At 35.7% G+C, this 14,235-nt stretch overlaps 1 protein-coding gene across 1 annotated transcript in view; it reads right to left on the bottom strand.

Annotated features, from left to right (window-relative positions):
* RASA1 (RAS p21 protein activator 1) overlaps nucleotides 1–14,235 on the bottom strand; it is a 53,554-nt gene that overhangs the window by 1,015 nt on the left and 38,304 nt on the right. Inside the window, exons 15-24 of the mRNA XM_056513263.1 lie at nucleotides 13,910–13,986; nucleotides 9,629–9,801; nucleotides 9,251–9,410; nucleotides 8,931–9,073; nucleotides 8,103–8,218; nucleotides 6,825–6,911; nucleotides 4,458–4,525; nucleotides 2,738–2,826; nucleotides 1,841–1,918; nucleotides 515–649 (exon numbers count right to left, since the gene is read on the bottom strand). Of these exons, the coding sequence (XP_056369238.1) occupies nucleotides 515–649; nucleotides 1,841–1,918; nucleotides 2,738–2,826; nucleotides 4,458–4,525; nucleotides 6,825–6,911; nucleotides 8,103–8,218; nucleotides 8,931–9,073; nucleotides 9,251–9,410; nucleotides 9,629–9,801; nucleotides 13,910–13,986 (1,126 nt within the window). The remainder of the gene's footprint in view (nucleotides 1–514; nucleotides 650–1,840; nucleotides 1,919–2,737; nucleotides 2,827–4,457; nucleotides 4,526–6,824; nucleotides 6,912–8,102; nucleotides 8,219–8,930; nucleotides 9,074–9,250; nucleotides 9,411–9,628; nucleotides 9,802–13,909; nucleotides 13,987–14,235) is intronic.

Here is a 14,235-nt window from a genome sequence, read left to right as displayed (position 1 = left end):
GAGAAAGCAACTGATTCCCTAGCCAGTAAGGGTAGTCTTAAAATAATGTTATGGACTTTGCTGCTCCTCCCATGGATCTTCTTGCTTCTTTGTTGTTAAGAGGAAGGCAGAAAAAGTGTGCAGCTAACACACTGTTACAGTTCACCAGGAGAGTTTGCCAAGCATACAACTGTAATGGCAAACTAGGAAGCAGAAATGAGGTATTAATAGAAAGCTAAAGAAAGTGAATTTGGTTATCAACTGAAAAATAATCCAGATCTGATAACTAAGACTCAGAGAGTCTGTCAGGAGACAGTAATTTTGTGAGTTTAAGGCTTACTGTAGAAACTTTAAAAGAACATCCAAACTTAGTTGGTTTTGTTGCATGAGGGAACAAAATTATGGATTAAGTATTTCCTTTACAGCTCATAACCTCCTGTATCAGTAATATTGCAACAGAAATACCACAGAAGAATTCCTGAGGAGTAACTCAGGACACAGCTCCCCTCCCTGTGCTTTGTTTGTGTGAACTCACCTGCATGACGCCCCGCTCGTTGCTCAGCGTCCGGAGCTCATCCGAGTGCGCCACACAGATCTCATGCAAGGCCGCCAGGTCACGGGAGAGGTCAGTGCGAGAGTGCTCGGCAGTGTCTGGAAGCTCAGGAACGTTCTTCAACAAAGTAGAAGACAGCAGATTTAGGGTGCCAAGACCACCTTTGGTCTTTCCAGCTAAACCTCCAGTCCATCTTTCTATTATGAATTATCTGTTTATTTTCTCCTCTTCACAGGCATGTGTACTGCAAGTTGTACTGCTAGGAGGATTCTTACTACAAGATCTGATACTGCTCTACCTTTGAGCTGACGAGAAACCTACAGCACATGGAGACTCAAACCCTCTAAATGAAGGGGAAATCCATCCATTAGGAGCTTTTTTTAATCTAAATGAGAGAAGAGCAACAAAATTCAGCAAAATCTGCTGTTACCTATCATGTAACTTGTAAAACTGATGATAAACCAATAATGCTGCAATTAAAACAGCAGAATAATCCAACAGATATTTTCAAACCAAAGTTATCAGAAACTGCATATAAAATCTATCATTTAAAGAAAACCCATGTGTCATAATATGCAGAAGTTGCAATTTAATCAGAAAAGGATGACATCTGGAACCTACCCAAATGCCACTCATGTTTATGTATTCTGAGATATCGTCTAGTCACTTCTGAAGGATTCATTCAGGATGCTTAGCACATTTTTTTATTTCACTTTTGAAAATGAATTATTGCATTTAAAATACATATATATAAAACATGATGATCTAACTCCTCTTACAGCTTTCACACATACAAAATAGTCACATTTTAAAAGGACACAGTGGCAGCAGTTCACTTTCAAACTACAATACGTAGAATGTACACTGAAGCTTTTGCCAGTGCTAACTGAAATTCAGCCTAATATTTTTTAAAGAAAAATTATTTTCAGTCCCTAGTCAAAGCCATATGACAAGTTATATATAAAAACTTCTGGTTTAAAAATATGTTTGTGAAAGGTCAGTATTTTTGCCTAATAGTACTAATCTCATAGCTATAGAATATATTTCAGCTTCTCATATTTACACTAAATTAATTCTTAAATTAATTAGAGGCACTAAATTAATAAAGTCTTAAGAAGACACTTGATGGTTTCAATTCCATATGACAGACCAGCAGTTTTTAAATATGTATTAAAAATGTACTCAGATAAAAGCATTCAGAATTATGTGGGAGCTGATGCATTGCTGAGCTACTTAGTAAGAGGTGTAAAAAATTATAATTAACAATTCTGCTGTGTAACTTCAGTAATTATTTTTTTAACCACTTACCCCAAGTTCATCCAAGAACATGATCATGCGATGCTTGTTGCTCTTGATGAATGGATTTACCCCTTCCATATATGGCTCCTAGTAATTTTGAAAAGTATTAATTAACAAATCAGTGCCAAGATCACATCTGAGGCAAACACAGTGTAGTCAGGCAAATGATACTGCAAAATGCTTATGTAAACTGGAATAATATCCTTTTTCAAGTATATTTCTAATGTCTGTTGTGCAGACAGTAAAAAGAGTATAGAATTTGCTATTTTCTTGTATTCAGAAGACTGAGAACCTGTGATTGAGAATTTTTCTTACAGATCCGCACTGATACAAATTTGCATCAAGGGGAGTGTCTCTAAAGACCTGTTTGCAGTGAACAGATGCTCTCTGTTCAGATGTATCATCAGAAATAAGTGCCTTCTTTCTTGTTTTGTCATTAATTCTTACATTCCAAGTTCTGTGTGTCAGAGAAACAACTTTCTCATGCCAGCCTGAAGTCATGTTAATTATGCTTAAGTCAACAGATATATTTTTAGCAATGTTTCAGCCTGGAAATTGAGACCAGTCACTGCTGGCATTCTCTTAGTCTTTTAACAGAAACATTATTGAAAGCTTGGGCTTATTAGTGCAACAGGTACACTTGACTTACAGCTTTCATTATGTTTAGCAGTATAGTATATATCTAGCTGATTGTGAGAGCTTTGAAGTACTCTACCACAGAAAACAGCAATTTAACAAGTGATAAATGCAGGAGTCAAAGTGGAGGAAGCGAAAGTCATTGCTTCTGTGTAAGAAAATAGCAACAAATTTTTTGCACGCATTGAACAGGAACATGTGAAAAGTGTACTGGAAACACAGTTCTAGGTTATTCTCTGTATGTAAAACTCTGTATATAAAACTATTCACCTTAGCTCCAAATTCAACCAGATTTGCTAAATTCTGCACAGACTTGGCGACCAGCGTCAGTGTTCTTGCAGCAGTAGGGGAAGGAGAATCTGGCAGGAAAGCAGAGTCATTTGCCATTACATTTAAAATTAACAGCAGTCACATGAAAATAAATTCTTTTCCCACTCATATTTTTATAGATTCTTTCTTAAAACAACTGCATGTGAAAGGTGTCACTTGGTAAAGTAAAATATATTGCTTTTGTAATGTCCAAAAGCCATGTTAATCTGATCATCTTATTTTATTTTTAATAATAGTAAACAGAACAAGAAGGCAAAATAAATAAGTGTTATTAAGAGTTAGGTGAAATTATAACCATTTGCTCAAAACTTGAGGAGTTTTATTTAAAGGAGGACTACTTGTTAAAACATTTACCTTTGAAATTAAAAAAAAAAAAGAAGGATGTTTACATTTTCCTTATTTGCTTACACCCACAGAAATGGGCACTGTCAAGTCATACTTTTAAGTTACTGGCAGCAGGAAAACAGAGTGAATGTTACATGCAATCGTGGCCTGTATTTCCATGAAACTCTAGACTGTAATCACTGTGACTATAAACACTTTACATTAACCACTTAAGTCAGTTAGAACTTCCTTTTCCGAAAAGGGATGCTACCCAGCAGTATCCTGCAAAATTACTTTTCTCTCCGTTTAAAGTAAATGGCCTGGTTGAAAGCACTTCACTGATAGGTTATACAGTCTGTAAGTTTCCTTTAACAGTAGTCAAGAATAATAGATGGAGAGAACTCAGCAGGATTGTAATAGACAAGCTCAAAACGCATTACTCAAAGAATAAAGTAGTTCTTTACACCTGCAGTCACAGTGCAACCCAAGTTAGGAGGTACCTAACTTGCAAACTACCCAAAGATAATAAAATGCCAAAGAAATTATCACTTGTTCCAGTCACGTTTCTCAAATGCCTTCTCCATAGCATGTACAGAAATGACTACTGTGTGAGAGAAAGGAACTTCGTTTGACACACTCCTTCTCATTTAGTACAGTTTTAAAGACTGATGGTAGAAAACATCCACATTGTCTTAAAAATTGTCCTTGAATAAAGAAAAAAGATTTATGAACCAGATTTTTTTATTATATCCTGTGTTTCCTATTTTTCACCCTTTCTGAAGGCCATCCCTCTCTCATCTTTAAGATCTTACATCTAAGGTAACTGTATTTAATGAGTCAACACACTACTCTGAAGGCTGGAAGCCATCTAAGCAGGACATTCAATTTGTTCCGTAATAATTTTCTAGGTGCACAAATGTATTCCAAACTCTGTAGACACATAGCAACTTTTTAAATCTTGTAATTTCAGAGATACCATTGCATTCAGCTATTAACTCTGGCATCGCACTGTATTGAAAGTGACATCTGAAGTTCCCATAATTACATTTTTCACACTCCTAAGATACATTAAACAATGCTAGACTTGACTCAAAATTTTATTATTAAATATCACAGAGGATGGTTTTTGGAATTTAAATTACATTGGGGATATCCACAATAAAGCCTTTGAGGGTGAAAGACATATACCCCAAGGAGAAGTCAGCCAAATGATGTGCATAACTTGACTTGAAACACAGCATTCAAAAAAACTTCCTACTTTGCTTTGTTACATACTACAGTGATTTCATGTCTCCTGCTGCATAAAGTATAGATTCGATCTGAGGCACATAGTCACCTGAGATGATATTAAACATCCTTGGATTCAGGATAGCAGGACAAATCAGTCGAAGAAAAACAAAGCCACTGAAATGAAATAAAATTGTATTTTGTTCAAAACCATTAGAAAATTAATGTAAAATTGTGTAGTCTTTGAGGAATAAAGTTAATGGGGAATCTTGAGACAAACACCAGCACTAGCCTGTGCTCTGTAAAAATATAAATTAAGATCATCATGCTACGATTGTATGAACTGCAATGAAATCTGAAAGAAGAGGCACACTGATTTCCCAGTAAAGGTGAACTGTTGAAATTGTATAGAAAGAAATTAATTGTCAAGTAATAATGAAGCCAATCCCAGACCATGCTCACCTCAAAAAGGAGCTGCCCTTGGTCTCTGACCTCCCAAAAATTCTCCACTGTCTGCTACTGCAAGTTATCTATCCCACAGTCACCCACTTCCCTATGCCAGTGTAAGCTGGCCTGCAGGAGTGGATGGGCAAAAAGATCTCTCTTGGCAGAACACACCTTTAGGTCAGCTTCAGCTATCCACTATCCTGATACACTTCATTTGAAAAATAAGGGATCTACTACTTTCCACCAGTAAGGAATTGCTGCCATTTTAGAAGCTGGGAAAAGTTCTGTTCTAACTGCAGAACTAGAAATTCATTCAACAGGAACCCAGAATAGGCTTCAGCAGCATGAGAAAAAATCTGTCTTCCTGTTAATACCAGAGGTCAAAATCATCACTCAGGTTAACCTCAGCTCCAGCTAGTTGCTGTACAATGAAGTGAGATACAGATCAATTAAATAAATCTGAGACATCAGCAATTTTGTCCTTGGACATCAGCAGCAGGCTGGATTTCACTGCAGCAATACCAGAGCCTGACTCCTAATGAAAGCAGGAAGGGAACCTTGCCTCTTGTAAAGCACACAGTTAGGGAAATGTCTACATTTCCTTGAAGTGACAAACAATAGTGAAGTTGATGCACCTTCTTCAAGTCCAAGACACCTGTTCTGTTACAGATGTATCTTATCTCTCTAAGAAACACAAGTTATGGGCTAGTAAAAAAACAGTTCCTGGCTAGAGGTTAAGCTAAAATACTTCCCCAGGTGAGAATTCAAAGCTATGACTCAGTAATTGATTTTGAAGTCATGGCACATATACCAATCACTCTTTTAAGAGTGCACAAATTTGACAGCCAACAAGGTACACATCTACCAGAGACCCTGCTGACAGGGAAGACCTCATGCTCCTTACCTTTGTCAACCTGCCTTACATTAGGAATGAGTATCTCTAAGGGAGTTTTAAATCAGAGACAAATGGTAGCACATTCTGACTGATGTGATAGAGAAGATACCCAGATATCAAAAAAACTGTCCATCTGCCTCTGAATATTGAATCATTCTTAAACCAGTAACAGTGCAATGAAAGGTAATAAACATTACTGAAGGCTGTGAAACTGCATTTCAGAGAGAAATCTCTAGTACCCTCTTGTGAAAATGGAATACCACAAAAGCAAGTGATAAAGTATTTTTAGCATCTAGTGGAGACCACTGGGAAAACTCTGAAAGTGAGCTGTGTGTCCACTAAGGAAAACCACATGGTCCTCTTTGGAGCTGGGGAGGAACAGCCAGAGATAAGGAATTCACTACTGACCTTTACAGCCTTCCTGCAGCTTAGTCCCTCAGAGTAAAAGGAGCTCTCAGAGTAGGAGCAGTCTCCATTTGAAGGCAATGCCGCTTCACAGTATGAAACACATAAAGCTTCTGGTGTCAAAATGATAAATACAAGCCAAAGACAAATGCTCTTAAAGATCCCTCCATGGGAGATAAAACTCTGCTAACCATACAACTGCCTGACACCACAAAAAGGAAAGCTGTGGCTCTGATATCCTTAAAATCCCTGCCTGTTTAGAAAAAAATGTCAAGACCACAGCTTTGTCAAAGGTTTTTGTTTGACAAACAGAATTAGAACTTTTGTATTGCGCTGGTTTAACAATGTAGATTGGAGTTTTGGTAGCTGGTGTGAGTTCAGAAGAGCCACGTTCTGTAACCTCCAGCAGCATTTTCAGAGGAGCTCCAGAATATTTCAACATGATTGGGCTGTAGTGCTACGAATTTGAAGTTAAAACCATTAAGGTAAAGCTATACTGACCTCTATACTACATCATTTTATTCTGGCAAAGCTCTAAGAACAAGACCAAGAATCCAGAAAGTTCAATCTTTAATTGAGACATTGTGCTTCATCATCATAAACATCTTAAACACCTGTGGAAGTTCATACAGTTTTGTCACTGAAAGAAACATAGATAAGCACACTGCAGTATGTCTTCAACAACGCTTGAAAGAACTATTTCCAGGATAAGGTTGACAAGTAACTTACCTAACAACTCTGGTTCTCATGGTAGTATTAGCTGGCCATTTGTTTTGAACAGACTTCTGCAGGCACCCATAAATATACCTCAATGTCCTGCAGAAATAGTAGCTAATTACCCACTCCATTAAACTTACAGAATCAAAATAGCTGGTCAGCAAGACTAGACCAACCTCCTACTTGATGCAGAACTATTATCAACTTTGTAATAATAAGTTAGACAAATCTTTAACTTATAAATTAAATCCTAGTTAAAGTTAACAAATGCATTAAAATAATATTTTAAAATTATATATAATTTTATATAGATAAAATTATTATAATAGATATATTTTAAAAAGTAAATTTATAAATGACAAGGAAAATCCATTCTGTGCAATTCTGTGATCATTCAGATGTGCATTAAATGTTTTGTAACTGTTCTCTTAAGCAGTAGTTCCTTTTTGAAAAAAGATCATTTTGATGGTTGGTTTTTCTTTTCATTTCTCTCTTAACTAAACAAGAACTATTCTTTCCATACATGATGCATAGTGAAAAAAGCTAAAAAGTTAAGCACCACAGCAATAGTCCTCTCCCATTAAAAAAAAGGACATTTGTGGTGTATTTCAGAAAATGTTGATCACTGCATCATATACTTAAAAGGACTGCAATTTTCAATGTTAACCTTGTCAGCCACTAACACAAAAGAAGGTTCCATGCTATTCCAATTACTCCAAATTGAGTGGTTCATATACTTTAAAAGCTAATGATACAATGAAAGAAGACTCTGCACTATCCACTTTTTATTAGATGATTCAAATCTGAGGTATGAAAACAAGTTACTTTATAAATTAAAAGAAGCAGGGGAAAAATGGCCTCTGCATTTCCCTAGCAGACAAAAATAGGCATAACATGGTATCACTGTTACTACCTACCTGTATTATTAATATGCTGTTAATAATTCCACCTCTTTGTCAGAGTTAAAAAGACTGACAAATACATGTCATTGTCTGCTAACTACTGTTTTCCATTTTTTTGCAAAAATGAAATTAATTATTTTAATACTATTTTGTCCCTGATTTCTTGAGTGTAGTAGCTTCTTCTTTAAAAGAAAACCAAATGTGCCAGCCAGAGGCTTTTGTAAAACACTAGAAATTCCCAGAAGTGTTATTTTCCCCCATCTGTTTTCCTCTGTCTCTATACAGCAACACCAAGATAACTCAGTAAGAACATTGTTTTAAGGTGCAATGTAATTAATGGAAACGGGAATTTTCAAATATAAATCTGAACAGAAAAGTGCAAACTTACGGGGGCAGTATCTCCGCAGCCATGAATATCTTCTCCACCAATTCTGAAAGTATACTGAGTAGATGTGCCAAATTAGTGTTTACATCTTCATTTTTTTCTAACTTCGAGGGATTTAACTAAAACAGAAAAAGATTAGATTTCTTCAGCTACATATATATATATAGTTTCTGAATATTACACATTGAATACTTTCAAAGCAAATTAAATATTCTGCTACTGTACAAGTCTCTTACAGAACTCAAGCATGTTTCAGTGACTTGTCAGGAAATGTGAAGCAACAGTTTTAAATTCTTATACACATATCTGGCTTTTATCAGCTTGAATATTCACCACTTTTAATCTGTGTAACTTTTTTGTCTCTCTCAATCCAAATTTCTGATGACTTACATCTTTTCCACAATGAAGTTGAAGTGAAAAACAGGAGTTAGGAAGGTCATTTTTAAGAGTTTCAGTATCAGTAACAACCATTTAATATCAGGAATTTTACAATTAAATCAGAAGTTCTGACCTTGACTTCTATAATATCTTAGGTTTAACAAGAGTTACCTAGATTAGGACATTCAGCAACAGCTACTGAATGCCTGCTAAAGAATTAAAAGAAATTTTGATTTAAAAACTTAGTAGGTTCTACTATGAATAATGTTTGAAGCCAAAATCAAGGAAAAAAACTCTTAATCAAGGAAAAACAGATATTTAGTTCCTGTATTTCTGATGTAACCAATTAAATGTCTCTACAACCAATATTTAATGTAAACACAACATTTAACAACCAATGGATTATTGTGTCAACAAATCAAAATGTTCAAATACACAGTTTTAAGGTATCACCTCACAGGACTGCTTGCTCTCCATGATCTTTAATATGGAGTCTTTCAGTGCATGATGAACAAAACTTGTTGCTGTGGCTTTCATATACTGCTCCATAAGTGTGCTTGCTAAAGTGGTGGCACGGAACAAGGTAGTAGCTTCATCTGAAAAAAGAAATTGTAAAGAGAAAAACTGAGAAAAGGAGACATCAAAAAGAGAGGAAGAACATGGTTACTCTTTGACATAAGCTACAATTCAAGGAAAAAAAGGATAGCACCAGAACCCTTTCCTCCCCACCTGCCCAGAATTCCAGTAAGCTTTTGTGTGATTTAGTGCAGTACCTTCCATGCTTATCTCCCTGTCATTTAGTGTTCGTAACAACAAGGACTCAAGCTTTTCATGAAGAAAAATCTTCAGTAAAATGCCAGCCAACAGTGTTCTATCCTGTCCACAAACATGTGATAAGGCATAGACTACATGAAGTTCTTTCTGGAGTATAAGCTGAAAGAAAAACAATTTTTAAATATTCAGAAGCTTCTCCTTACATATAACAGCTTTGGAAAAATATTATATTATGTACCTATATATCTATGTATATATAGCTGTCACTTAAAAATATTATTTGATTACATCAACCAGTGTTACTGAGATCCCTCTCAACCAATGAAAAAAATAAGTTTCGACAGATAAACCATGGATGGAAAAACTTAAGTTCATACCTCTTTAAACTCATTGTACTCTTCTTCTGGCATGATCTTCTCCATGGAATATCGTGCTCGAACACGCAAAGATCCTGGCTCAATACCCTTTAATGGTACATGGGAACTGAGTTGAAACCACTCATCTGTTGCATGTCCTTTCTGTAATCGGCTTAATTGGCAGCGCATAAACACTTAAAGAAAGAGAAGAGTTGTTCAGGTACGTTATCTCCACCAACACAGTGCTACTACTTAATAAAAAATAGTTTTATTTTCAGCACATCATCATATTTCAGGAAAAAAATACCAGCAAGAGTAAACAAAAAGTTTTTCATCACTATATTAATGGATTCATTCTCCCTTCAATGGCTTAATAGTGTCTTGTAAACTGAAGAAGAAATATATGGCAATCTGTAAAGAATGTATAAATATAAATTCAAAAATGCCACATGAATATTGACATGGTTTTCCTAGTAATACCCAAGTAAGTAGGTGAAACAGTGGTACCCTGAAAGTCCAGCCAGAAGTCAGAAACTAAAAAACAGGTTGAATCTTTAGAATTCACTACTCCCTTTTCAGTCTTGGGCTGACACCACCATCAGGGTCTGTTCAGATTTATCATTACAGTGTTCCTATGGTATTCCCAAACACTGACACACACATTAGTTTTACAATAACTCCACTCTAAGTAACAGTTTGTGTGTATAGTTAAAAAGTGTTCCAAAGCACTTGCTGACTACATAATGAAAATCAACTCAAGAATAGTCAAATCATTAACTGGTGATTGATGGTACACTGAAATTAACAAGCAATGACCTGGACTGCAGCTGATGTCTGGTGCAGCAATGGGCCAGCCAGCTACAGCAGCTGGGAGGGAACACAGGCCCATCCAGAGCAGGAACATATGATTCTGAGTGGAGGGGTTTTCTCCACAAAGAAAGGCCCATGCACTTTCAGAGGCAGCACTGTGCCTGTGAAACAGCCACCATGCTCCAAGAGAAGTCCACAATTAGTTTTACATTTAACCTATCTGACTGCATCTCTCAGTCAAACACGCTCTCTTTCCATGACAAAGATATTTGTGGTAACTTTCCTCACATGAAAAACAAAAAAGCCATAAAACCAAGAGCTTATTTTTTTTACATTTCTGCAAAGCCAATACACTAATCTGTCTTGCAGAAACTGTCAACAGTTCCAAGAGATTTCTCATTGCCCCATTGTTGCAATACATAGCAGGATATAATTTGACACTAGAACAGAAAAAAACTGTATTTATAATGCCTCATTCATATTGTATGCTGCCTATTTCATAACTTTTGGAGATGATGAACTGATAGAAGTTAATGCATTTACATAAGTCAAACAGCATGAAAAACAATCACCTGCTACTTATCACCAGTGTGGACAGAGTGTCATTAGACTACGTAATAAATTGACTTTCCTAGTATGCTTCTCCACCTCAAAACTCACGATCCACATCTAAGCAATGTGCTTTTCTTCTTATTTACCTGCACATTTTTACTTGTCCCTCAATGAGAGGAATGGTGAATGAAATACAGGACCTAGGATTAAATTATGATTTAGTTTTTCTCTGTGCTTACAGTAGCACTTCTTAACTATAATATAAATAATATTAATTTACTTGATCTACTTATGTTTTTTTAAAAAAACATACCAAATATCTGTACAAGGACTGCAGAGTAATTGTTATCATAATTTGTATTATATGACTTTGAAGAAATAAGACTTTTTTCCTGTTTATAATGTTACATTGAATTGGCAGGCTCCTTTCAGCAAGATGCTTCTACTCAACATGAATTAATTTGAAATTAATCACTGTAGTGCAAAACCAAATCAGAATCTCCACTCTAGTTCAATACATTGTCGTGTTGTCCTTCCAGACCTACTAATTCAACTATGAATAGTAGCTGATGGAAGTCTACTAATAAATTCTATGACTTTGGATATTGCAAGTCATATTACGTATATATTTGAGTAAGTCCTTATGCAATTTAAAATAAGAGAAACAAAAAGAAGTGAATAGAATTGATGCAATTGATGCTGAACTGTTCAGTATAATTTCTGTCTATCTGGAATACTTTCAAAAACTCTTAAAGTAACTATGGAACATTCTTAATAGGTGAACTGCAATGTAAAGACCTGAAAACTCAGGAAAGGTTTTAAAATACTGAAAAGGCAGCCTTCATTCATGTATCATTTTGGTATTTAAGTTTTGCATTATGATGGAAGAAACAAAGTAGTGAATCCAACAATTAAATTTTGGACCTTCAATCCACATTGCATGGAAGGAAAAGCAAGCAGAAAAGATGAGTTAACCCAATTAATAACTGGCAAGATGAATAGCAGCAGCTGTACAGGACTTCCACTTCATACCATTCCACAGGTAACATCTGTGGCTGAAAAGGAAAGGAAAGCTGTTTGGTTAAGGAAAGGAACCAGTTATCTTGCTTTTGAAGAGTTACAGGTTTATTTTGGCAGTGCAACACCACGTATGTCAGAGAAGATGTGGTTTAGCTTATTTTATCCCAGTGAACTTCTCATACTTCATAGGGCTGGGGATGTAAGCAGAGGTGAATGTTCATTCAAGGTGACTTAGTGTAATCTTTATCTCAAAACGAGAGAGTTATGCTGGATTATGATTATGCTATAGAAGTGTAGATAACTGCAGCAAAGAAATTCAGTCAATCCTGCCCCTGACCTAGAACAGGAAGCCTTCCATCACCTGAATGCATAGAACAAACAACAACATCTCCTTAATCTGAACAGAGATGAGGAAACTACAAAAATACTTTCAAAGAAACTATTGAAATATCCAACTCAAGAATTAGCCTTTTAAGATTCTCTTTCTAACCAAGGCTTTGGTTCAGACAGGTAAACAGTTTTCCAGCTCAAATGAATTCAAGACCAAGGTCACAACTGCAATTACAGCCTTTTAGTCTGTCAGAGAGAATGCATCTATTCCTCCTGCTATGCAGAAACTTTTCTAATGAGAGGAGGAGAAAGAGATCTGAAATTAAATCAGATTCTGCAAGACCATTCAAAATCAGTAGTAAATATCAATGTGGTTTTGGTTCAACTGGGCAAAACCACCAATTTCATGTAGTGGTTTTGATTCACCAATTTGAAACTTTTTCAGACATAAAGGAAGCCTAGCTGCTCCTCTCAAAGAATCACTTCTTTGGGTTGTCTTTAGTGCCAAAGCAGCACAACCTACTTTGGCTAAGGTTTCCCTACATATCTTAATAAACCCCAGAAAATCAAAAATCAATAAATAGCACTGGTATAAATTACAGGCCAGTAACACAATATATGCAAACTGAAAACAACTGCAGTAGATTATATATACTCTGACTGTCTTGGAACAGACAGCTCAGAACATAAAGGAAAAACAAACCCTTGGAACAAATTTGAAGAGGGCAGGGAGAGCCATCCTGCCCTGCAAGCATCAAAGAGGGGGCACAAGGCTGAAGCTGCTCCAGAACAAGTATACTGGGAAATGAGATACCTTGATGAACCAAGGAAAAAAAAACAAAACCACAAAACTAAACTAAAAGTACTGTGTAGGAAGAGACCTGACCTTAAAAATACATATTTTTCTACCAAAAATTTTCAAATCCACATTCTTCAAACCCTTTCTTTTCTAGGAAGCTGACAGATTCTACCACCTTGCTGTTGATTTGCTGGAACAGAAAACCACATTAAAGAAGCACCTGCCTGGCTAACATGAGAAGAAAATACAGATCCTTTCCCATTCAAAATGACATCGAGGTAACTTCAGATTTAAGCCAAAGAATAGTAATAAGGAAAGAAGGCAGGTGAGGTAAAATGGAAAGAAAAAAAAAGAAAATTTTCTTCAGAGACTGCTGAGATTATTTTTTAATCAAAGAACTGCACCCTTCCCTACCTCACGGGAAGCAACTAAAAACCTGAAAAGAAATTCAGCGTAATTAGACTCCATGGAACTTAACATTTTACGAAGCAGACTAGTGTAGAAAATTTCTCTTTGCTCTTGGATTTTGATAAGCACAGTCACTGTGTAGCAATAGTTACTATAGAGCAGAGCTATGTCAGACATACAGGACTGGTGTATATCAGTGGAAGTTCTCATTATAAAAACATTAATGAAAAGCCAGTATGACACATCGAAAACAGACATACACAGTTTGGTGAACCTAAAAACATACTTAATTCCCTTGTGACAATCCTTGACAAAAGCAATGATAACCACAGAAAGTATCCATTGCTGAAATATATATGCACATTTTACAGAAAAATACTTACATATATCTGGATCTTTACTTTTCTTTGTTTTGTTACTAAGACTTATCTCAAATCTATTAATATCAGATGAAAGATCACTAGGAGAAAAGACAGAGAGCTCAATTAATACTTTATATGGCAGGCATTTAAGCTTTTCCTAATTTCATTTCAATCCTGAGTTATCACTATCAGCCACTTATATCAGCAAAGATAGGTGTCTACAGAAAATTCTGCCCATGCAGAATTTCTCTGAAAGGTTGCTTCTGTATATTCTGTATATACATATATACAGTATTTTTTAAAATACTGTAAAACAATAAAAATGCGTTAAGAATCTTAAATCAAAT

This window comes from Oenanthe melanoleuca, chromosome Z (assembly GCF_029582105.1).
Source record: "Oenanthe melanoleuca isolate GR-GAL-2019-014 chromosome Z, OMel1.0, whole genome shotgun sequence".
NCBI lineage: Eukaryota > Metazoa > Chordata > Aves > Passeriformes > Muscicapidae > Oenanthe > Oenanthe melanoleuca.
The sequence above is the reverse complement of the archived record's forward strand: the minus strand, read 5'-3'. Positions and strand labels throughout refer to the sequence as shown.